Here is a 26,947-nt window from a genome sequence, read left to right as displayed (position 1 = left end):
ATTTGTAACTCAGAGAATGCTAGCCAGATACAAAAGTGTTACATATTGATTCAGACAAGAGAAAGTAGGAGCCTGAACACAAGCCTATGAGTCAGTTGGCATGAGTCCATCTATTATAGAAGGAAAGGTAGCTGCAAATAATTATTTAATTAGTGCTATTCTGTCTCCTCCCTGGTACATTAAATACTGGTGGTGTGGTGAGACAATAATAGCATTCTCAGGATTTAACAGGGCACAGGGGAATGACAAGGTTGCCTAAGAATTGGTTTACCTGGTTCATGAGTTCCCTTTATTTGGAAACTTTGTTTTTTGTCCATATATCCAGTGGCTTATAGCTAAAAAAAACAAAACTAGAGGACCAACAATTATACCTCATCAGACGATCATATACAGACAGTGACATAACTTACCAGTGACTTAATCCTTAATTACAGACAAAGCTACAAACACATTCACGCATTCATATATAAAGTCACACAGATACAGACACACATATACATACATTCATACTGAGACACACACTCACACATTTACGTGCATGCCTACACAAACATAGAGACACTCTTGTTTAATCCCTCACGCTCCTCCCTCAAGTCACGTGCACCACACACCATTGTGGAGAAGAAGGAGAGGAATTAAGATGCTGACTGCACTTTCCTTGGCATCTAGTTGGAAAGCAGGCTGTCTCTGCATGTTATGTATCAGAGACAGCTTCTCCCACTTCCCCTGCTTACTTTCAGTACTGTATTTAGGCAGTAAGACTGGAGGGTGTGATGTCATATCAGTGTCAACCAGGAGTGATTCACCAACTAACACCACAGAAGGAGCTACATACTTGCCATCTCCTGTCGCTCATCAATGCCAAATACAGTGAGCCGCAGAGAAGAGTAATTAAACTGGCATGTGTCAGTGTCCGGGAAACTGATCGGTGTTGGTCTTTTTTTTTAAGTAGTGAGAAACAGCCGATTAAGCAATATGCTAGGATGGTTTTAGAAACCCATTTTACAAATATAATGCATTAAAACAAGCATTTCAAGTAAAATTAAATTAAATCTAATTGTCTCTCTCTTTGTCTCTTGTCGACATGTTTCTCAAAGTTTCCATTTAAGTTAAATTAAAGCTCTAGTGATTGAACTGAACATGTGTGAGTGGCTCCCATTGATTCCTGTTTATAATAGTGAGCCAAAACTTTGATTACTAGAGTTTGTGGCATCCATGATCTCCATGTATACCAGTAGAATTGATTCCTGTTTATAATAGTGAGCAAAAACTTTGATTAGTAGAGTGTATGGCATCTGTGATCTCTATGTATACCAGTAGAATTGATTCCTTTTTATAACAGTGAGCCAACACTTCGATTAGTAGAGTGTATGGCATCCATGATCTCCATGTATACCAGTAGAATTGATTCCTGTTTATAATAGTGAGCCAACACTTTGATTAGTAGAGTGTATGGCGTCCATGATGCCCATGTATACCGGTAGAATTAATTCCTGTTTATAACAGTGAGCCAACACTTCGATTAGTAGAGTGTATGGTGTCCATGATCTACATGTATACCGGTAGAATTGATTCCAGTTTATAATACTGAGCCAAAACTTCGATTACTAGAGTGTATGGTGTCCATGATCTCCATGTATACTGGTAGAATTGATTCCTGTTTATAACAGTGAGCCAACACTTCGATTAGTAGAATGTATGGTGTCCATGATCTCCATGTATACCGGTAGAATTGATTTCTGTTTATAATAGTGAGCCAAAACTTCAATTAGTAGAGTGCATGGCGTCCATGATTAGTAGAGTACAAATGTGAGGAAGGCTGAACTTGATGGACGCAAGTCTCTTTTCAGCTATGTAACTATGTAACTATGTAACTATGTATACCGGTAGAATTGATTCCAGTTTATAACAGCAAGCCAAAACTTTGATTACTAGAGTGTATGGCGTCCATGATCTCCATGTATACCGGTCGAAAGCTCTTGCTTTAGAAGGGTACATTTTAAGTAGGAAAGAAATACTGACTTTTTAAGAAAGAAACTTCGACAAAATCTAGCCCAATATTTTCATTAAACTATCCAATACGTACACAAGATTTAGAAATCAAGCACTACAAGTTTTTTTCCAGTGTCCCTAAATGCCAATATGAAGTGGTGTCTTAGTTCACTCTACCTTTACATTGTATCTGTAACTCAATGCAGCTGCCAGCAGGCAATATATTAAGAACTGTATTTATCCATGCAAAATAAGAGCCATTCAGGAGCATGTTGCAAAGCTGGAGAAAGAGTTTGCAGTTAACTCTAAATGTTTCCAAGTTCCTTTAAATCTTTACTAAACTGGCTACAGTAAACACCAGTAACATACATACATTATGTGTCAACTCACAACTGAGAATGAAGCCTAAAGACAGGCAATCAAACTTTTGGACTGCAACTCTCATTATTATCTGGCAAAGATTATTGGAAAAAAGACCACAATAGCTTTAACCCCCCCCCCCCCCCCCAGCAGTTATCCATGATAAGGGAATGGCCTATTGTAGTGATAACTAACCTGGAAGAGCAGCATGTGTAATCTACTTAAAAAAAAACAGGAGGTCAAATCAGCAATGAATCATGAGTACGGTCTTGAAATGAAAACCCATCAATCTCAGGCAACCTGGGATATGCAGTATGTACGTGTGTGTGTGTCTGTGTGCAGTAGACTGTGTATGTGTTTGTCTGTGGCTTGCATTGCACACTAGCTGCCACGGCCTTTCAGCTGCTGAGAACCAGAATTTAATTTAAAATGTTTAAAATAAAAACAATATAAAAGATTGAGAATTAGTAAGTGTGCTGGGAAAAATAATGCCACATGTGGTCCATATTATATTCCTCTAATATACACTTCAATGTTATACATTTGTTACGGTGTGCTAAACTATTGTTCTGCATGGAGCCTGTTGAAGTTATTAATGTATTTTATACACCAGAGTATGAAAATATTGCCCTCTCTTAAGATTGTGACTTATTGCATCATTTAAATAACCTTTCTACATGAAATGACTAATCTGTATCTGTTTATTCATTTAACACTGAATTGTCATAAACCTAAAAAACGGAATTATACATTTCAGGCAAATAAAGCCCAGCTGTGACTATAGCCAAATTGTGCACATTTTCCAAATCATCTTTTTTTTTTTTTGTTTAAATGTTGCAATTCTGGTTTACAATCCATAACAAGTTGGTAATCGGTGAATAAACTCCCATAGATAAGACTAACAAAATAATATTCTCAAAATTCCAAATTTGCTAAAATTGAAAAATTTTCAACCTCAATCAAAATGGAGGGTTTCTCCAACTCTACCTTTTGAACCTATTTTTTGTAAGTTAGTTCTCAAGTCTTCGCATATTATTTAGAGTATGGACCTCATATAAATCCATACTTGCCAGCATTTCAAATGGACACAGATGGATACTTTAATTTTAGGGGGTGTGTGTCAGGGTGTGGCCAGAGGCGGGGCTGTTCTGAGACATTTTAGGAGACTTACCAATAACAATTTGTGCAACTAAAATGTGCTTTAGAACACGAACGATGTATCTTATTTACACAGACTGATTTAAAAACACGTTTATTGTAGTTTAAAAATACATTACTGTGTGGAGCCCTGTTATATACTTGCACACACCAACAATATGGGACTCCAAGAAAAGAAAGACATGAGGATAGACAAGAGAGACAGGGATTAGGGATCAAAATAGGGACTGTTGCTCTCTTCATGCTATAGAATCTCATTTTATTAATTATTAATACATACTAGAGTAATGTTAATATAGAGGTTTTGCAGGAGATAAAGCTATGTAATTTTAACACATTTATATAGTCTCCAAATCAATGTATTTTCTGCTGTCACAAATTACATCAATGCCAAAATTGTCAAGTGAGACAAAAATAATAACATGTATTTATATATCATTATAGAATTCATTATAATCAGAATTGTGCTCACATTGGAAAAAAAGAGGAATTCCACAGCAGGCCGTAATAACTTCAGACAGGGCTCACTGTGCATTATGGGAGATACCATTCCCAGACATGTGCTTTGCAGTTACGCATATAGGATGTCAGTGGTAAAAGAACACACAGGGATTCCAAAACAATAGACTGAAGACTTATGATATAATCTACACAGACAAAAAAGGGAGGGAACATCCAACGAGAAGGCTCAAAGGAAAATGTGTGTTATTCAAACTGACACACCTTCCCTTCAAGGCATTGCTCTGAACTAGCTGCAATGGCAAATTTTAGGCAAGGAAATCATTTCCTGTTAGTCACAAATAGTAACAAAATCATGTTGAAGGATGATTTACAAGAGCCTAGAGATTACAAAATAAGAAAAAAAAAACATCCTCTATAGGACTTGCCAAAACTAAAATGATTAAAACGGAAAACAATATATATATATATATATCCCAATATATTGTATATTATATCTGTCTATCTATCTATCTATCTATCTATCCATCTATCTAGAAAACACTAAAGTCCTTGCACGCAGATTGACCCAAATGTTTACGTGCCGGGTGCACAATAAGCCATAGCGAAAAAAAAATATATAGTAAAGGACGGCTTGCACTCACAGTCTTTTGGAGATAAAAATTATTTCTTTATTAGAAGTTATTCCATAAAATCATCAACGTTTCAGCCGTTGTTCGGGGCTTTCCTCAGGATCAACCATCAATATGGATCAATATGGATCAATGGATCAATATAAATCAATATATTGATGGTTGATCCTGAGGAAAGCCCAGAATGAGGGCTGAAACGTTGATGATTTTATGGAAAAACTTCTAATAAAGAAATATTTTTTATTTCCAAAAGTCTTCGCACATAATTAAGCTGCCAACAATACTTTACCCTCTGCATGCTTTTTGTTGTCAATGCTGGAGGAGATCTAAATCCAGCTGTCTGTCATTGCTCCTTCCACCATGCAATATTCTCAGAGTGAGAGTGGGAAGACATATAAATTATCATTGGCCAATCAGAGAGTACAGGAAAGAGCAGTAACAGGCAGAACGTTACATGGAATGAGGAGAGTGAAAGAAAAAGGGGAGATTGATTAGAATAAGATGAGGAGACAGTAAATAATAACCAGGCAATGGGAAGAGATAGATTGGGGGAGAGAGGAAAGGGGAAGATGGGGTCAGGAGTATGAAACGAGAATTACCTGTGGCACGAGCTTAGAGAGATAGTGATAAATACCGGTAGACACTAAATGTTGGTTTGGAGTCAGACAGCGGATAGAGAAAGATTAAGGAAGATACATTGAATCACGAAGGACATAGAGTAATGGGAAAACAGAGGATGATGGAAATGGGACAAGAAATAAGAGGAGGGACATTTAGTGAGGGAGATAGTATGAGTGCAGATCTACAGAATGAAAAGAGAGTCAGGGGATATTGGGGAGAAACCTGGAATCAGGTGGAGATTTAAAAAGAAATGAAATAAATTAAATTTACAAAGAAAATAGATTGAAAATATACATGTCATAAAGTGGGGCATGGGATGGGGAGGGATATGTAACGAGGGAGGGAAAGGGACCAGTGGAGGTACATGGAGTGAGAAGGTGGAACTCTTTGACACGTATGGTCACCGCTAGAACCGAGTCACACATCTTTATGGATTGCTAATAGCAGCGTGATGAATTGTGAAGCTTAAAGAAACTGTATGTAAATTAGCCTGCTCAGCTATTTTTACTGCACTGACTACAAAAAAACAAACAAACTGCTATGCCTGGATTTTGTTTGTTGCTTTTCGGATTACATTATTCCCATAAACAGTACAGTTTCCCATGTTTGTCTTTGTACGGTTCAGGATGTTTTATATAAAGGAAGGCCATAATTACACAGAAAGTGTTAGTTCCTTACACATTTCTTTGCAGTAATAACATTGTGTGCATTCCTACCTCTCACTCTCCCCTGCACAGACATTGATGGCAGAGTTCTGTTTGTTAAGGAAACACTGACATCACCAGAACAAACTCATAGTATGCTGCTAAAGGATTATCTTCCTAAACCTATTAAAATAACAATAAATTGAAGGGTCACAATGTATAATACAGATGGGTTTTATATACATAACATAGCTGGAAACTATTGGGACTGGTAAAATCTTCAAAAACATTTCCTGGGTTTCACAAACAATGCTATCATACAATCAGTGGTGTATTTCCCACGAGGCTAACAAGGCATTTGCCTTGGGTGGCACTTTTAGGGGGGCTTCAAAAAAGCCGCCCTCTAAGAGCCCTGGCAGGTGCCTTGTTATTCTCTTTCATGGGGGGCGGGGCAGGCAAGAGATGGCCGGCTGGACACCTCAGGCCCCCACCCCGAGGCCTTCAGAGTGAATCCGGGGGGAGTGCGAGGGTGATGCCGGGAGCCGGGATATGATATCACTCCATCTCCCGGAGCTGAGCAGGAGGAATACATCTCCCTTGCTGCTACAACTGTGCGCCTGCCTGCCTGCACGCCCTGCCGCCAGCAAGCCCAGCCATCAGCAGTTAGCCCTCCCAGCCCAGCTATCAGTAGCAAGCCCTCCCAGCCCAGCAGGAGCAGCCAGCCGTCCCAGCCCAGCCACCAGCAGCAGGCCCTCCCAGTCCAGCAAGCCTTCCTAGCCCAGCCACCAGCCCAGCAAGCCCCCCAGGTCCCCAGGGAAGAATCCACTTCAGCTCTCCCAAAGGTAGGGAGGCTGGGTGGATCAAAATTAAAATGTAAAAAAATATATATAATACTTTGTAAGTGTGTGAGTGTGTATCTGAGAGTGTGTGCCTGTCAGTGAATGGGTGTGTCAGTGTGTGTCTTTCAGTCAAACTGCGTGTTCGTCTTAAACAGGTAGGGCGGGGCAAATTTATATGGGGGGAGGGGTGCCTGAGTTTTGTCTTGTACATCAGTGAATATATGTCACTGTATCTGAGAGTGTGTGCCTGTCAGTAAATGGTGGTGTCAGTGTGTGTCTGTCAGTAAAACTGCATGTTCGTCTTAAACAGGTAGGGATGGGGCTGAGGTTTTTGTGAGTTGCATTGTGTAGTTAGTTTACCAACAGCTGGCCATACAATCAGCAGATGGTTATAGTTTTAGAGCCTCATATTATCGCTTCAGTATTCAGTTTGTCTGAGTCATCGCTGATCACAACTGTGCGGACACAAATCCAGAAATCTAGCACATTACAGAAAATATATTTTACCATTAAAATCACCCACATCAAAGTAGCAGACATGTCCGAGATGCATGAGATAATAAAACCACATTGTAAAAGTCATCCATTGCTTTATTCCATTCAGTTTCAGTTACTACTGATTTGTTACAGAACACCAGATCTGTGAAAAGACCCTGATTTAACTCTGGATCTTATATTTCAATGGGGTTTATTCACTAAACTGTGACTTATGGGCTATATATTGTCAAAATTAATATGTAATGCTGTATTTAACGTAAATAAATTTTCAGGTATATTTATGCTAGTGTATAACCAAAGATGCACTTCTAACACTGAATACATTTGAATACAATTATTGAAACTCTATAAAATATGTTGGCGCTACGTAATTACCAATAATCAATAATAATACAAAACTTACAATCGGTTGGAATTATTATTAACATTTTACAAACTGCAAATAAAATTACGTGAGGAAGACAATTATTCAGTCGCAATTTAGGAGAAAATAGCAGGTTCTATCTGGTTCTAAATCTGCTAATTTGCAGTTCATTTCTATCCTATTCTATAAATAAATGCCAGGAGCAACTATGTAAAGTCACATTTTATGCACTGACCATGATATCATCGTATAAACCTAGTGTAGTGTTTACATACTTTGTGACTTAGCTTGGAACAAAGCATTTTTGGTACTGTTTTAATCATCTTTGTGTAAGCAAACAACCACTCAAAATAAGAAAAATAAAAGATAGCGTTTACACAATCCAGACAGCAATTTGTTTCTTACTAAAAAGCAACCAGTTCCAAAATTGTAAACCAGAAGTGTTTTGTATAAGTCGTTCACTAGCTTAGATCTTTGCCATTTATTCTGTCGTTGAGGAATGAGAATGGATATTTTACGTTGTTTCTTAAGTGAATTTATTTTTCTTTTCATATATTGACAACTGCGAAAATCTTCTGAAAAGGTCAGTGAAGCAAAAAAAGTACACTCGCTGCACTCTTAAGAAATTTAGCTTTCCCCCAGCATTTCTATAAGGAGTTATGTCCCTCTACACTTGCCTCTCAGCTAAGGTCCAAAATGTTTTTTTCTTAGAGAAGACTTCCATTTTAAATGGGACTAGGCAAAGATGTCCCTTATGTCCCTTTGATTTTTATTTTAGACCTTGAGCTGTTAAATCATACCCACTTATTACAGGTATAAAGGTCAGTTTGGCAAAAACAATTTAGCACTATTCACTGATAGTAACAACTGCTGGATGTTGGGCTAAGGTAACAACCCAGGACGTATTTGAAAATCAGAGTAATCTGAATGTACCTTTCCTGGTTAAATACATCATTAATTATTATTATTATTATTATTATTATTCTACTCCCTTTAATGAACCACTCCACATCACTTCCTGCCTTGCTTGACCTGTTTATGTGGTTTCCATGGAAGTAAGCATAATTAGTTTACATATTGACTAAACAGTGCTATTATGGAGGTTGCTCAGCTATCTAATTTGTTTGCCTATGATGACAGCACAGCAGATCATATTTTGAAAATAATTGATACAAATGTGGACTTTCTAACTAGGCAATCATTTAACACCTTTACCAAAGATGTGGAGAAACAACTTAAAAAACGAATTGGTTGCAAATTGCACTTGATAACCCTGGCTGAATACTACTGAGTACATAGAATCCCTTGAGGCTTGCGTGTGAAATTGAGACCTACATTCTTTTATCGTAATGAGGAATATTAGAAGGGATTTAAGGGTATTCTTGACAAGTGTTCACGTGATGTCATATAATATCCCTAAAGGGGACATACTTGTGTATTATGGAGAATATATAGGCGACTCTGGATGCATTATGTAGAGATTTGAAAGCAAGAACCAGAATTTTAAATTGAGCCCTATATCTTATGGGAAGCCAGTGTAGAGACTGACAGAGGGGTGAGGGGTGGGAGGTGTGGGAAGACAGGAAGATGAGCCTCGCCGCCGCATTTATTATAGACTGTAATGGGGAAACTTGGGAGCACGTAAGACCACCGAGAAGCGCATTGCAGTATTGAAGGCAAGAGAGGACAGTGGCATGGACAAGCACCTTTGACGTATCAGGCGTTAAGTAGGGGTGGATGCGCGCAATGCTTCTGAGATGGAAGCGGCAGGATTTGGCGACCGACTGGACATGAGGAGTGAACGAGAGGTCGGAGTCAAAAAGAACAACTAGGCATAAACTAATGGGCTAAAGTGGAGGTGTTGTGGTTGTGGCATATAAAGGCTAAAAAAATGATGTTGCGTCTGACCGTTCTTGTTTTGTTCCGCACTTTCCCCAACATTCCGATAACAACCTTTACAAAAGGATATCTAACAAAATTAGCCACCTTAAACTCTTGTATAGTGCTATAAGACTGCGAGTTGCCATTGTCCTACCTTCTACTGGGTCATCTAATGATGTCTTGGCCTGCGCGTTCAATTTAGTTCTTTCCATTTTTCACAAAGAAACAAATATAAACGCTAAATTTGTGCCAGTGTTTGTGACTAAGTGGCTACTAAAAAAGTCTGGACATATCCCATTTGTAATACCTTGGGTTGTCTACTTTTGCAAATGGTATGCCATCATGGGTGTAATTTCCATTCCTGGGCTACCATATGGTCTCAAAGACAACATAACCAATCTTGCAAATTTCAATGTGTATATACTGAAAAATGTAACATGCTATATTTCACCCTGTAACTTTCCAAAACACCATAAAACCTGTACATGAGGTGTATTGTTTTACTCGGGAGACATCGCTGAATACAAATATGTGTATTTTATAGCAGTAACAGCTAACAGTATTATGACATTCACAGTTAAAATGCCATGCAGAACTAATAACAAAATGTCTTAATTTCTCACATTTATTTATATTTTATTCATATTAAATTATGTTTCATATATATATATATATATATATATATATATATATATATATATATATATATATATATATATATATATATATATATATATATTGGATGTTATATGAAAGCCCTATTACTCCTGAACAAAATGATATATAAGTGTGGGTGCATTTACTATGAAAGAGGTGTATTATGGTTGAACAGACATATAGTGCAAATTCCAGGTTCTGTTTACGTTTTGTTTTGATCACAACGTGAACAATTGGCTCGCTCAGTCCTTAACCCCTTAACGCCGTTACGGCGTTCTATGCCGTCGCGGCTTTAAAGGGCTTTAAAGCCGTTGCGGCGGCATAGAACGCCGTAACGGCTTGCAGCCCCAGGAGCAGAGGTGTACTCACCTCCGCCGCGATCCTCTTCTGGGGGGCTGTCTGAGAGCCCAGGCAGCCCCCCTCCGGCAAATGAGGCCCCCGGGGGCCATGTGATCGCTCTCAAAGAGCGATCACATGGCCCCCTATAGCTGGCTATGGATCTGCCAGCAGGGGGACTGTTTAAAATATTAGACAGTCCCCCTGCTGGTAGGTAGTGTAAAAAAATAAATATTAAAATGTTATAAAATAAATTAAATGCCTTTTTATATATATATAATATGTATATATATTATATATATAATATATATACATATTATATATATGTAACGTCATACGTAATGTATTTTAATATTAATATTAGTATATATATTAATATTAAAATACACTTAGAATGACGTTACATATATATAATATGTATATATATTATATATATAATAGATCTACATATATATATTATATATATATACGCATAATTACAATAATAAATAAATAAAATAATTAAATAAATAAATAAAATATTGAAACAAAATATAAAATAAATTATATATTCATATGTAATTTCATTCTAACTGTATTTTGTTATTAATATATATATATTGGAAACAGAATACACTTAGAATGACATTCTATATATATCTATCTATATATAAAATACAAATAACCGCAAATATATATAGAGAGATAAATACATATAATTACATAAAAGATTACATTAGTATACACGTAGAATTTATATACCTATAAATGCATATATATTAAAATTCTACGTGTATATTTAAGTAATTTTTTAACATAATTATGTCATTTGATTAATTAAAATTTGATTGACATGCCTGACAACACAGGGAGAAAGTGCAGAGAATTTAATTCGCATGCACTATATTAGACCCTGTAACTCTCCAAGACACCATAAAACCTGTACATAGGGGGTACTGTTTTACTCGGGAGACTTCGCTGAACTCAAATATTAGTGTTTAAAACTGGTAAATTGTATTACAACGATGATATTTTAAGTAAAAGTGACGTTTTTTGCATTTTTTACAAACAAACGGCACTTTTATGGACTATATTATTGTTGTAATATGTTTTACTGTTTTAAAACACTAATATTTGTGTTTAGTGAAATCTCCCGAGAATAACAGTACCCCACATGTACAGGTTTTATGGTGTTTTGGAAAGTTAGAGAGTCACATATAAGGCTTGCATTTCATTTTTTTGACATTGAAATTTGCCAGATTAGTTATGTTGCCTTTGAGACCGTATGGTAGCCCAGGAATAAGAATTACCCCCATGATGGCATACCATTTGCAAAAGTAGACAACCCAAGGTATTGCAAATGGGGTATGTCCAGTCATTTTTAGTAGCCACTTAGTCACAAACACTGGCCAAATATTAGTTTTTTGCTTTTTTCACACAAAAACAAATATGAACGCTAACTTTGGCCAGTGTTTGTGACTAAGTGGCTACTAAAAAAAACTAAACATACCCCACGTTCAATACCTTGGGTTGTCTACTTTTTCAAATGGTATGCCATTATGGGGATAATTCTCATTCCTGGGCTACCACACCGTCTCAAAGGTAACATTACTAATCTGGCAAATTTCAATTTGAAAATGGAACGTTCTATATCTGACCCTGTAACTTTCCAAAACACCATAAAACCTGTTAATGGGGGGTACTGTTGTACTCGTGAGACATCGCTGATTACAAATATGTGCATTTTGTTGCCGTAAAACCTAACAGTATTATGACATTTACAGCTAAAATGTGAGGCGGAACTACAAATTTAAAAAAAAAATTCAAATTTCTCACAGTTTTTTTAAATTTTATTCATAATAAATTGTTTCAAATACAAATATTTTATATGAAATGAAAGCCCTGTTTCTCCTGAACAAAATGATATATAATAAGTGTGGGTGCATTTAATATGAAAGAGGGGAACTACGGGTGAATAGACATATAGCGCAAATTCCAGTTTTTGTTTACGTTTTGTTTTGATCAGAACGTGTACTATTGACTCCGTCCTGAAGGGGTTAAGGGGTTAGGTGTACCAACTGTTTACCAACTGTTTGTGCTACTCAAGGACTGTTACGATGTAAAGTGCACATGCATCTCTCAAATCCACTGCAGAAATCTAAACAGACCAAAATATCAAAGTGATATAATCACACAATCTGCAACATCCGATATGGACCTGCATAGCTTTGTAACGCTAACTGGATAGAATAGAAAGCAGGGGCTGCTGCGGTTGGTGTGAGGCAGAACCCAGGTAAGTTGTCAAACTGTACTAAAACAGTTTGAGTACTTTCCGTGGGACAGTCGTCTGGCACCATAACCACTACAGGACACTGCAGCTGTAAAAGTGCTTGGAGTGTTCTTTTAAACACAAACGCTACAATATAGAAATTAGGTCTATTTACTAAACAGGTGGAATGGTGTGTTTTTACAGCAATCATTTTGAGATCTTTTTTTCCAAATTTATTTTCTTCACCGTATAATTTGCGTCTTATAAGTTGATTTCCAACTACATACAATTGAAGATTTAGTAAACTGACCCATCTATCCCATTTTTTATACAATTCATAATCAGAAAATGTGTAATTTATATATCATTGAAATCCTTTGCAAGACCACACAAAGAGAATCAGTCTCCCTTTCCCAGTTCACAAAAGCGTGCAATAAAATTAACTAATCTATAAACCGACACATTTCCCCTAGGTCTACTTATTTTCCTTACTTCACATTTCTCATACACCCAAACTTGGATTCATATTTAAAGTGAGATGCGAAAAGCAAAAATAATTTGACTGTGTTGTGTCTGTACAGTATTGTGAAGGTTTATTATCTTTACGCACACCATCAAGTTAATGAATGGCCGAAAAAGGACACTATAGTCACCAAAACATATTTAGCTACATGAGGCAGTTTTGGTGTATAGATCATGCCCCGTGCAGTCTTGCTACACATTCCGTTTAATTTAAAAATGTTATCTCCTGCTCTGTTAATAGTTTTCTAGACCCTGCAGGAGCATCCTGTGCTTGATTAAAGTTCAATTTACAATGCAGGAGATAAAAACGTGTAAAGCAAGTTAACATCTGATTGAAAAGGAAACCATTTTTTCATGTAGGCTGTTTGCGTCACAGCCAGGGGCTTTTTTTTAGCTAAAGTTGTTTCGATGCCTATAGTATCTCTTTAATAATGAATGTACTTGTGTATGAATTAAATACCTGTTAATCCATGTACGAATGTATCGATTAGTTTACAAGTTGCCAAACAAATCAATTAATTTGCCCACGGGTTAACAGGCACTTGATTTGTTTAACACAGCTGAAAGGGATTTGTGATCAAGTCTAATAATTAACTATTTAATTGTGCAATGTGCGTGTTTTATTCCATGTAATCATTAACATCAAGGCATATTAGAACACACTAGGCCAGCATTGGCTATGCTTAGCACTACACTTGTTTGTGAATTAACTGAAGGTTGGCCATGCATCAATGGAAATATAGTTCACAAACACTATTAGGGCTCTAAATAACCATTACTGAATAAGGAAGAAAAACATAAAGAAAAGCAAAAAAAAAAAAAAAAAAAAACAGCTGACCCATGTCTGGCCATAGGATATCTCCAGTCACTGAATTGCAATTTTTGTTATTATCAATCAGCAAAATGTGATTGTATTTCTACAACAGCTGAAGATCTATCTTTTTGGCTACTAATGGATCAATGTTTAAAGGAACACTATAAGGTCCATAACCAGTACAGCCCCCTGTAGTTATGGTTCCAGGTGTATCATTATGCCATTGTAATTTGTCAACATTTGTCAATAATTTTTGAAAGCTTGTATGGTTCTTCTGTGCGCCTGCACTGCATCCCATCTTTTGCTGCAGGAGAAGCTGGATGTCTCCATATAGATAACAAAGGCCACTCTCGTTGGCCGAGATTGCTTAGCTGACACTACCATCCAATGTGCACAGTCCTGCATAGCCATTTTCCTAACAGAGAATCCTGGAAGCAAGGAAACTTGTCAAACTGTACTCAAATGGTTTGACACATTTCATTGGGATGGTGCCAGGACACCTATGACATCATACAATGTTTGCATAGGAGGGTTTATCCAACCTCTAGTGGCTGTCTTCCTGACAGCCGCTAGAGGCGCTTCTGCGACTCTGGATGCAAAAATCGCATCCAGCATGCAGAACGTCCATAGGAAAGCATAGATAAATGCTTTCCTATGGACTGTTAGAATGCACGCGCAGCTCTTGCCGCGCATGCACATTCGGCTCCACTTGGGAGCAGACGTCGGCCGGGGAGGAGAGGTCACTAGCGCCGAGGGAGCCCAGGGCTGGATTAAGATAAGTGGCTGAAGGGGTTTCAACCCCTTCAGCCCAGCGGGAGGGGGACCCTGAGGGTAGGGGGACCCTTAGGATTGTATAGTGTCAGGAAAGTGGGTTTGTTTTCCTGACACTATAGTGGTCCTTTAAGTTGGCAGGGCATCGCCAAGTGATGCTCAGCTATATTCTATATTAATATATACCATTAAAGGATTTGTTTTTGGGGTGGCTTTAAAGATAGCGATTAAATATTGCTACAAATTTCTGAATCTACAACCCCACACCCATATTTTACTAGGATTTAGCAAAAGAAGGCTACATTTAGTAGCAAAGTCACTGGGGGTCTCAGACATCTCTGAAGTTAGAACTTCGTGCTGTTAGAGCTAATGAGCCACTTGAAGACACAGCTGCTCTGTCAGAAAGTCAACATGAAAACTCTCTTTGGTCATGATGCATTAGGCTCTCACTTTACTGACACGAACAAGAATCTGGCCTGTATTTTGTTGACACTCTGCGCATACATGGTAATAATAATATCAATGCCATGTTTTGGAACCGTACCATAATGCACAGAATTCCATTGTTTTCTATCAACCATATTCTGATTTGTATGCTGTTGCTTAATTGCAGACAAACACCAAACGAAAATGAAAAACGGTGCAAAAGTTAAGTTCAAGTCTGCTCAAGTCAGCCACTTTAAAGTGATTGCTGGATTTCTTGGTTGTTATCAGTGTTAGAAATGGACAATTTCAAATAGCTGTTTCATACAATATTTGTCAACATATAATCCTTCAAACGTCAGTGTACAAAGTCTGATTTTAGGGAAGCTACTGAATGTTCCTACAAAGATCAGCTAAACGATGAACCTAGTGCAAATAATAGAACGTGGTAGGGTGCAAAACACTTGAAAATTATGCAAAACCTGGAGGAATATCAACTTCTTAAATATACTGCTGTAATTAGGTTACCCTCACCCTCTAATTAAAATGTCATTGATTAAGAAGATTTAAAAAGTGGAACTACCAGCAGAGCCCGTCTCTGCTCCATTCTATAGCACATTAAAGGGACACAACAGTGTTCTTTTAAAAGACAGAACAAATAATTGCATCTTCTTTCCCGCACAGTAGGAAGCTGGGAACTAATCATTAAATGACAGATTCTGATAACAACATACACACTTTGTAGATTTGTTTAATTTATCAGTAAATGTTACTAAGGTTTTGTAAGCAGTGAGGTAGTTTCAAGATGGCTGCCTCCACATGCATATCTTCAGGTTTTATTTCTAGCAAACCATACCTCCCAGCTGTCCTCTGTCTCTCTTTTCTACTTTAATGTACCTCTTTTCTATGAGTTCTGATGACCAGGACGGAGTTCCAATGATTGCCGAGTTGTGAGGGGGAAGAGTGGAGGGCAGATAACAGGAAAGATCCCAAAATAGTTTTAGACCGATTTATGAAAAGAAAATTTGAGTAACACTGCAGCTTTAACTTACACTGTTTTGAACATGCCTGTAATTTGTCATTTATGGAAGCGTAAATAATTAAAAAAAGAAAAACAACAAAAAACTGTTTCTATATTATACAGTTTGCTAAACCTGATTTGTTCCACTATCAGCCAAATACTTCCTTAGTGACACATGCAGCTAAGTAACCCAGCAGGCAAACAATGTATTTCTAATGACCATATTAAATTGACCATCAACATTTGCTTGAGGAATCAATGTTATTGATCCCGATACTGAGAATACTGAACAATGAGCTGAAAATACGATCATTGAAATATCTCTCGTGGAGGGTAATCTATACATTATATATTAATATATATTTTTTTTAAATATTAAAAAGAAATGTAGATCAGGTAACACAATCAGTATGCTAGTTGCTAGGAAGCACAGAAGCGTCTGTCTAATTCGAGAACAGTTTATATGCAATAGAACATTTTTTAAAAATTACACTTTTAAAGCAAAATCCTAACCAGAGCTCAGAAAAACTAACCATCTTGTTTTGGGGTAAAATGTATATGTGTATGCATTTCAAAACACATCAGGGTGAAACTCTCAAGAAGAGGGATTCCGATACTTACGTATGGACCCACACCTCTGCAAAAGCAGGAGAACACTGTTATTCCAAGAGGGTAGGTAGTACTAGTGGTTTAGCATTCTTCAGAAAATATTTTGTAAGATTTTACTGTAGGGTACTGTATCCTTGTTGTGGTCTGGAATGGAACAGTATATTAATTCACATAAAGATTAATTTACTTTCTGTGTCTGTCCAATCACAGACTTCCCAATGCAGCTCAATGAGAAGTCTTTGCAACGCAGGTGCTCTGAGCAATTTCCTGCCTCTTGAATTTAGCTCCACTAGGCTAAACAAATCAGAAAGTAACAGGACTGGTTATCTTATTGACACCCAAGGAGGGGGTGTACGTTTCTATTGAAATCTGCACTTTTTGTAAAAAAAAATAAAAAAAATAGAACGCACTCTTCACACATAAAGATTTCTAACAAGCTATAGTGCTTTACTATGACACCTACGGTAGTTCTGCTGTTAATTAAACACTTGCAGGTTAGGTAGTTCTTTTGGAACTGTATAGGACAGCCTAGTTCAGGGATTTCGAACATGCGGCCCCCCCAGATGTTGCTGAACTACAACTCCCATGATTCCCTGGCTATCTGTTTCATTGAAAGAATCATGGGAGTTGTAGTTCAGCAACATCTGGGGGGCCGCATGTTCGACATCCCTGGCCTAGTTAGTTATAAGTGATACCTGTGCACTGTGTTAATTGGTATTTCAGCCATATCTCCTTGAGGCAGCTAATGAAGCAGAGACACAGACATGATTGCCTGGGGTTCTTACTCTGTCTCCTACGACCGGTCTGGCACTCTGGACTGCCCTTACAGGTGAGACCAGTCTGATGTACTCATAGACAGGTTTCCTCTCAAATGGAAAAAAGTGAGCCAAAACGTGTTTGAGATGCACTACCTCAGTATACTGTGTGTTTCACCTTACCACTGAAAGCTGATCTGCCACTTGGGTGGTCTTTGTGTAGTTTGCAAAGACACCCTGAAGGTAAAGTCCCCGTTTTGGGTGCAATAGTCAGTGAAGGTGAAGCTAAACAGAGATATACTTACCAGAAGCTCCCTCTCTTTATCAACCTTCTTTCTTCACTTCCTCTGCCAGGAGAGGAGCCCACATACTTGTGTACTCTCGCTCGTGTGAAAGTACAACAAAGACGATTATGTATGATTCCACAAGACAACAGAAATTCCCAGAGACCAACTCAGGTAAAGCTTGAGAATATATCTGATTCCTAGAGCCATCCTAGTGACAGCTGTGGGAAATAACAAAAAGTGACGGTGAAAGCTCCGACTTTGTCAACTTTTGTCAAATATGGCTTTTCCCATAAGACAAAGCAGTCCCTACTTTGTCTTAAGATATCTCCTGACTGTGTTGGAATGTCAATTTCAGAAAGATTTTATCGTCATAAAAATACTGATAGAGGCGATCAAAGGTGATAGAGTCACCTTAAATTGTAAGCTTTTGTGCAAGGTTCTCTAAACTACTGTGTCCGTTTTTGCTCCTCTCTCCCAAAACAAGTTTCCATTTTATACTCCAAGTGGAACAGATTATTTTGGCACAATCAACACATATAAAATGTATCAAGCTTCCACGGTTATCATTATAATGCTAGACTCTGACATAGTCACTCTAATTGTCCTCTGCGTTGGAACAATTCTAAAACATGTTAGATAGCAGGGTTGATGAAACTTGCTAATTTAGCCTAGGTCAAACATTTGCTTTTAAATTGCTATGGTCATATGCCACTGGATGTAAATTGCGGGCTGATAATTATCAGGAATATAACAAAAGAGAAGAATGAAAGTTTGAGCCAATATAGCCACATTACAACGGTTGCCCCAGTAGTCTCTATAGCTTTTTTGAGCTAAAATTTGCAGCACCAAAGTTTATTCCAGATAATTCCAAGTTTAGTGAATTCACCTTCTTGTGTCTACCCCAGTATCACAGTGCAAATCTGCACCGGAATTTTTTTTTATCATCTATCTATCTGTCTGTTTGTTGTGCTGCCAAAACAGATCTGATGCATTGAGGCATGGACTCAACAAGAACTCTGAATGTGTCCTGTGGTATCTGGCACCAACACATTAGCAGCAGATCCTTTATGCACTGGATTATTTTCCCTATCAGGGGTAAATGATAATCCAGCTCCATGTTTACCATTAAATCTGATCACAGAGACATGAGAAACATCAGGTTTATCAGACTATCATAATAATACAATGATTTCTCAAGTTTGTGTGCCCAAGGAGGGCAGTGAACTGACTCTGTACACACAATCAGGAAGGACATATCTCTCCTTATCTAGAGAGTTAGAGTCCTAACCAGGCATATAGCTGCATACATACACTGATTAGCCCTAATATTAAAACCACCAGCTTAATATCATGTAGGTCCACTTAGTGCTGAAAAAACAGCTCTGTGCCAAGGCATGGACTCAATAAGACATCTGAATGTGTACTGTGGTATCTGACACCAAGCCATTAGCAGCAGATAATTTAAAGGAACACTATAGTCACATAAATTACTTTAGCTAAATAAAGCAGTTTTAGTGTAACCCTGCAATTTCACTGCTCAATTCACTGTCATTTAGGAGTTAAATCACTTTGTTTCTGTTTATGCAGCCCTAGCCACACCTCCCCTGGCTATGATTGACAGAGCCTGCATGAAAAAAAAACAAACTGGTTTCACTTTCAAACAGATGTAATTTACCTTAAATAATTGTATCTCAATCTCTAAATTGAACTTTAATCACATACAGGAGGCTCTTGCAGGGTCTAGCAAGCTATTAACATAGCAGGGGATAAGAAAATCTTAATTAAACAGAACTTGCAATAAAGGAAGCCTAAATAGGGCTCTCTTTACAGGAAGTGTTTATGGAAGGCTGTGCAAGTCACATGCAGGGAGGTGTGACTAGGGTTCATAAACAAAGGGATTTACCGGTAACTCCTAAATGGCAGAGGATTGAGCAGTGAGGCTGCAGGGGCATGTTCAATACACCAAAATGGCTTCATTAAGCTAAAGTTGTTCAGGTGACTATAGTGTCCCTTTAAGTCCTGCAAGTTGCGAGGTGGGGACTCCATGGATCGGATTTGTTGTTCCAGAATCTCCCGCAGATGCTAAATGAGATTGAGATAAAGGGAAATTTGGAGGCCAAGGAAACACCTTGAACTCATTAGCATGTTCCTCAAACCATTTGTAAACAATTTTTGCAGGGTGTATAATCCTGCCGAAAGACTGCCATCAAGTTGCCATGAAGGGTCTGCAACAATCTCTGGGTAGGTGGTACGTGTGAAAGAAACATCTGCACGAATGCCAGGACCTAAGGTTTCCCAGCAAAACATTGCCCAGAGCATAACACTGCCTTTACTGTTACATCCTGCACCATCTCTTCCCCAGGTAAATGACGCACACGCACCCTGCAGTCCACCTGATCGAAAAGAAAATGTTATTCATCAGACCAGGCGATTTTATTCCATTGCTCCATTGTCCAGTTCTGATGCTCACATCAGAAGGCACTATCTGCAGTGGACAGAGGTCATCACGGGCACTCTTACTCTGCGGCTACACAGGCCAATATGCAGCATACTGCATTGCACTGTGATGGAATGTTATTATGTTCTGACACATTTCTATCATGGCCTGCATAAAGTTTTTTTTGTTTTTTTTAGCAATTTGAGCTAAAGTAGTTCTTCTGTATGATCGTACCAGATGGGCTAGTCTTCGTTCCCCATGTGCATCAACGTAGCTTGGGCACCCCTGATCCTGACGCCGGTTCCCCGACTGTCTTTTCCTGGTCTTTCCTAACCACTGCATACCAGGAACACCCCACAAGATGCCGTACCCAGTTGTTTTAGCAATCACTATTTGGCTCTCATCAAAGTCACTCAAAGTTGAATTTGCCTGTTTTTTCTACTACCAACACATGAAATTCAAGAACTTGCTGCTGCCCAATATATTCCACCCCTAGTTATTTCGGCTGGAAATTTGCAATACTTTTGTCATATCCTAAGAATTCCCATTTTGTGAATAGCATAAACTTCTCCTACCATTAACATTGGGGTGGGGGGTTGTCTTGACCTTAATTAGCCGGTACATTTCATATACGATATAGGCTAACTCTGGCACTAAAGGTTCAATCTGAGCATGAAGGAACTTGCAGTAAATAACACCTGACGTGTCACTGGTTAGGCCGGGAATAAGCAAGCTGTAGTCCAGCAGCTCCTGAGCATGATGGGACTTGCAATACATAGCAACTGAACCGTCTGTGACTAGAATACAGTGGATCTACATTTCCTGAGCATGATGGGACTTGCAGTACGTGGCAGTGGAGGCTGACCCACAGGGTTTTTGTTTGGATTAAATAAAAGGTAAACCTATCAACATGCTAAGGACTAAATATAAATGTGTATTACAAATAAATGTATCTGTCATGATCTTTTCTGATCTTAGTCCCCCACCCCCCCAAGTGATGTTTCTCAGAGGCTGAACAACTAATCATGTCATGAGCTTGATGTATGTTTTTTTTTTTTTTTTTAATGACCCACTTTCTGTGTACAGACCACTCAGACATGCTTGATCTGCTCGAATACAATTTCTGATGTCACTGTATCTACAGGTTCATGATTCTGAACAGGACATGACGGCTCATTAGGTCAGGGGTTTAGTACCTGGGGTTAAGCAGGCAGAGCTCAACAAGTAAGGGGGATGAATATTATTCCAGGAGCATAGACTAGTGTTCCAACCATCTTTAAACCTCACCAGCCACCAGAGCATAGAAGCTGGAGTGTCATTGGTTGTCTGACACTCAGGGCCGGCGCCACCTGTAAGGCGACCTAGGCAGCCGCCTAGGGCGCAACTTACCAGGGGGCGCCGGATCCCTGTCCCCACTGCGCCTCCTCATGCTGCGCCGCCTGAGCGCTTTAGCAAGCCCCAGGCGGTGCAGCACTGCTGCATGGAGGGCGGCCGGGTTTATGACCGGCAGGAGGGAAATGCAGAGCGCTCCCTCCTGCCGGTCTCTCCATGTAGCGTGGCCGGGCGGCGCGGAACGCGGGACAGGAACCTTTGTTTCCTGTACCCGGCCGCCGGCGGAATGACAGGAAATGCTCACTCAGTCCTCCCTCCTTACCCCCCTTTGGTGGTCCTTCCCCCCCCTTAGTGGTCCTTATCCCCCCTCCCCTAGTGGTCCTTATACCCCCCCCCCCTCCCTCAGTGGTCCTTATACCCCCCCCTCCCTTAGTGGTCCTTATACCCCCCCTCCCTTAGCGTTCCGCGCCGCCCGGCCACGCTACATGGGCAGGTGGGGAGGGTAAGGACCACTAAGGAGGGGGGGAGGGGGGTTAAGGACCACTAAGGGGGGGAGGGGGGGTTTAAGGACCACTAAGGGAGGGGGGGTTAAGGACCACTAAGGGGGGGGGGGTATAAGGACCACTAAGGGGGGGGGTATAAGGACCACTAAGGGAGGGGGGGTTTAAGGACCACTAAGGGAGGGGGGTTTAAGGACCACTAAGGGAGGGGGGGTATAAGGAGAGGGGAGGAGGGTGATTACCACTAAGGGGGTGGGGGAGTAGGGGAAGGTCTACTAAGGGGTTTGGGAGAGGGAGGACCACTAAGGGGTTTGGGAGAGGGAGGACCACTAAGGGGGGAGGGGGGAGTGAGAAGACCACCAAGGGGGACTGCAGATGGACAGGGGGCCAAGGGAGAGCACTAAGTGACAGAAGGGGAGAACACGGAGGGACAGAAGGGAAGGGGAAATCAATAATTGAGGGGAGAGCACTATGAATTTAAAAAAAAAAAAATCTCAGTCCCTATCCTACCCCACAAACCCTCTCTTTTACACTACACACATACACAATGCATCCCCCCCCCACACACACACAGAAACATACAATGCATTCCTACTCACACACAGACACACCCGAAACACACAATTCATCCCTTACGTTCTCTTACATAATTAATGCACCCCTTACAGACACACACTGCATTCAATTACATACACAGAAACAAACCTTGCACCCCTTACACACACACACACACACACACACACACACACCCAGAAACATACAATGCATTCCTTACACGCAAACACACACTACATGCCCTATAAACACACTACATCCCTTACACAAATTGCACACATAAAACATCCCCAACTCATGGATGGGCCATGTAGGTGGATTTATGGGTGGGCATTGTAGGCGTATGCCCCCTGGGGGCCCAGACCTTGAGCTGTGTAAGGGGCCCTAAAAAATGGAGCTGCTTCCTGTTCGTTAATTGTTGTGAGCACTGTTAAAAACAGTCTCCAGAGAGCCTCTTCTACACCAGACCTGTGGAGCCAGACTGAGCCCATCATCAGCCTCTTGTCCTCATCTGGTGGTAAGTAGGCAATCCAATATATTATTAGTGGCACTAATCTCTAATTTACCTCACATTAAATGGATACTATAGTCACCAGAAGCACTGCAGCATAATGTAGTGGTTCTGGTGTCTATAACCTGTGCCTGTAGGCTTTTTAATGTAAACACACTGTCTTTTCAGATAAGACACTTTGTGAAGACTGGCGTTGGCCCATATGGCAGAGCATATGGGCGGGGCATTGTGATGTCACATGGTGGGCTGGACATATGGGGGGCGGCAAAATTTTTTTTGCCTAGGGCGGCAAAAATCCTTGCACCGGCCCTGCTGACACTAAGCGCTTGCTGGTTACAAATTATTTTGAGCAGCCAGTGAGCTTAGCCCCTGAAATGATTTATTCCTAAAAAGAAGTCCCGGTTACAGTTAATGGGGCACTAGAATCTATAGCTTAATGTAACCCGGCCCTGCAGGGTCAGCGATGATACAGTTATTGGGGCACTAGAGTAACCCGGCCCTGCAGGGTCAGCGATGATACAGTTATTGGGGCACTAGAGTAACCCGGCCCTGCAGGGTCAGCGATGATACAGTTATTGGGGCACTAGAGTAACCCGGCCCTGCAGGGTCAGCGATGATACAGTTATTGGGGCACTAGAGTAACCCGGCCCTGCAGGATCAGTGATGATACAGTTATTGGGGCACTAGAGTAACCCGACCCTGCAGGGTCAGGGATGTTTACAATGCCTTTCCTGAGAAAAGGCAGTGTTTACACTCCTACCTAAGTCCAATTCTATCAGTTGTCACCCGGCTGTCAATCTTTGAATGCTCCCCATAGAGATCCATTGATTCAATGCATCTCTATGAGGAGATGCTGATGGGTGCAGTGGGATGATTTGCTGCGCATGCACACTTGCCCCACACTGCTTCTCTATGGGGAGCATCGAATAGGCTTAGATCATCAAGACTGATAATTTCAGCCAAGGAGGCGGGACACCGACAGTCTCCAAAATAAACATGGAGCAATTGCCCCTGCCCCCCCAACCCCCATTACAAGTTACTGGAAACAGTGTCTAAGGATAAAGTCACGGAGCAATGACACATCTGCTCAGTGGTCCTGAAGAAATCCTAAATCTGACAGTTCTAAAACAGCTTCTACCTCTTCTAGCACAGTATCAAGTCATTGAATCTGACCTGTATTATACATGACATAGAACTGCTCTCATGGGACTCCCAGGGCTGTGTTACTCAGGAACAATTAAAAGCTCATTTTACCGTCTCATCTCTGAAATGTATTGAACCAGCCGGACTGTATTTTTTTAGAGCCTGTGTATTTTTTAGAGCCGCTCACTCTCAAAGAAAGTATTTTGGGCATTTGTTGGATTTGATTTGCAGAACATACTTAAAAAAAACATAAAATCCACTGCTTTCTAGAATGTGTGCTGTTTTATTGACCCAATTCTTATTCAGGGAAACATCTGGAAAAAATGCCCTAGAGCACTTAGAAAGGAGAATTATACACTGCCTTCTCTTAATATGGAACACCGCCAGATATTTTTTTTTTTGAGACCACAACTCTCATAATGCTTTGCTTGCCTTTAAGCAGAGTTGCAAAAAGTTTCAGTTGTGCACCAGCTGGGAGGTTAACATTTTGGCACCCCTGTCTTAAAGGTATTCTCTAGTATAAAGAACACAAAGCTGTATTTCTTACACTATAGAGCCCTCTGCCCCCCTCCTCCCCCCCCCCCTTCTCTGCAAGAGTTAAAACACCCTTTTAACACTTGCCAGATTCCAGCACCAATCTCCTATGGCGCTAAGTTGGAGCTGTCACCTTACAGGGGATGGGAGGAGGGGCAATGCACATTCGGCCCTATCGATAGTAAAGCATTGCTTCAATGCTTTCCTATAGGGATTTCACTGATGCTGGATGTCCTCATGCAGAGCATAAAGATGTCCAGCGTCAGTCAGCCAAAAGTCACCTAGCAAGCAGGAAGTGCCCCTAGTGGCTGTCTGATTGACAGCCACTAGAGGCAGCCTTAGACCTGCAATGTAATTATTGCACCCAGACCACTTCAATACACTGAAGTGGTCTGGGTGACTATAGTGTCCCTCTAGATATTTCAGTAATAGACACTCATGCATATTGCATAACATTTTTGGTAGAGAATTTAGCTATTATTGTTTTGTAGTATTGTTTACTATTTTCCTTTTTATTAATTGCAGATGTAACATTCTTGAGAACTCCTCATGCTGGAACCCAAACAGCTAAACACAACAATGCAAACTGTTCTTACTCTCTAACTGTATCAAGAGTAAGTGATAGAGGGACTGGCTGTAAAACTTTGCTTGCACTTTCAGCATCTATTTAAATACCTAAAGGTGTATCAGACACAACCATAAACACCCAGTTTAACACATTGGAAGAATAAGCTGCTAGTTATGGCTCCAGCTGGTCTATATCTATAGGTCCATCCAAATAATGGAGAGAATAGAACTAAGGAAGTTTGATACGTGTTTACAATGTTACAAAGTTACACTGTTACTTGATATATATGGCATAAACTTAACAACAAGGCAAAAACAATCAAACAAATAAACAAACCTGCTAGCTTCTGGGGATACACCTTTTATTTTAGTATCCTCACTCTCCTCCTCTTTCTCCTGAGAGGATGCTCTGGTGAACAGCCTAGAAAACACTTTATTTTTCTCTGGTTCATCTTTTGGGGTCTGGTCAGTGTCGCCCTTATTGTCCTGGGATAATCTTCTGGAAAAGAGTCCGGATACACCCTGGCTTTTACCTGGCTCCTCTGAAGGTTCTCTACCAGAATTAGGCTTCTCATCGCCCTCCTTCTTGTCCTGGGATGAAGCCCTGGAGAAAAGTCTCGATAAGCCTCTCTCACTTTTCTCCTGCTCATCTCCAGAATCCTTACTGATAGCTGTCTTCTTGTCATCCTCTTTCTCCTGTGAAGATGTCCTAGAAAAGAACCTGGAGAAGCCCCTAGCTACTTCTTCCTGCCAAGATCCAGGTCTCTTGCGAATGGACATGTCCCATAGATTACCGAGTACTTCTCTGAACAAGACTGACTAGATACAGGGACATGCAGAGTCCTGGGCTGCTGGCTGGGAAGGATCTGTCATCTGCTCAAGCCACCACAGGGGAACATCAGCTGTTAATACAAAGGCAAGTCACACAGGTGGGTCAAACCCAGAAGACATGAAGATCTACTCCATAACTGTGATTCAGGAAGGGAACAAGTGAGGGAAGCCTGTGATGTGACCTGCCAGAGAGGAAAGACTAACACAGCACACAAGGCTGCCCTTTCCTTCAGCCTGCTCCTTGGCCCATCCCCTGTGTGAAGGGGGGAGGAGGTGCAGCCTGTAACTGTGTGGAAACAATGTGACCAAATACTAGGCTGTGCTTGGACATAAACTACTAGAAAGCAGAACTTCACTCCCCTCATAGTGACCAGCTAAGGAGGGACAGACACTGCAGGCAGTGCTGACATGTAGGTTATATAATCCCAACATTATAAAAAAACAAGCTGCTGAAATCGATTTACCTGATCTGATATGACCGAGTGATTTTAAACCGAATGTACAGTAATTCACTTCTCCTTTTAAACGGAATCATGATTCACATAGTTTACAGTCAGTTTAATGCTTTGTTTGAGTCATCCTTAAAGTGCTGTGCATTTTCTTTTTCAGTCCCAGGGGGTGAGCTATATTAAATAATAATCATCAT

The 26,947-nt window shown here is 40.0% G+C and overlaps 1 protein-coding gene across 1 annotated transcript in view; it reads right to left on the bottom strand.

The window, feature by feature from the left end:
* The window catches only part of CRYBG3 (crystallin beta-gamma domain containing 3), a 115,765-nt gene extending 89,284 nt beyond the window's left edge, over positions 1-26,481 (bottom strand). The window contains exon 1 of the mRNA XM_063448805.1: positions 25,808-26,481. Coding sequence (XP_063304875.1) covers positions 25,808-26,250 — 443 coding nt within the window. The 5' untranslated portion in view covers positions 26,251-26,481. The remainder of the gene's footprint in view (positions 1-25,807) is intronic.
* Positions 26,482-26,947: the final 466 nt, after the last annotated feature.

This window comes from Pelobates fuscus, chromosome 1 (genome assembly GCF_036172605.1).
Source record: "Pelobates fuscus isolate aPelFus1 chromosome 1, aPelFus1.pri, whole genome shotgun sequence".
Classification (NCBI taxonomy): domain Eukaryota; kingdom Metazoa; phylum Chordata; class Amphibia; order Anura; family Pelobatidae; genus Pelobates; species Pelobates fuscus.
This window is presented reverse-complemented; position numbering and strand designations above follow the sequence as displayed.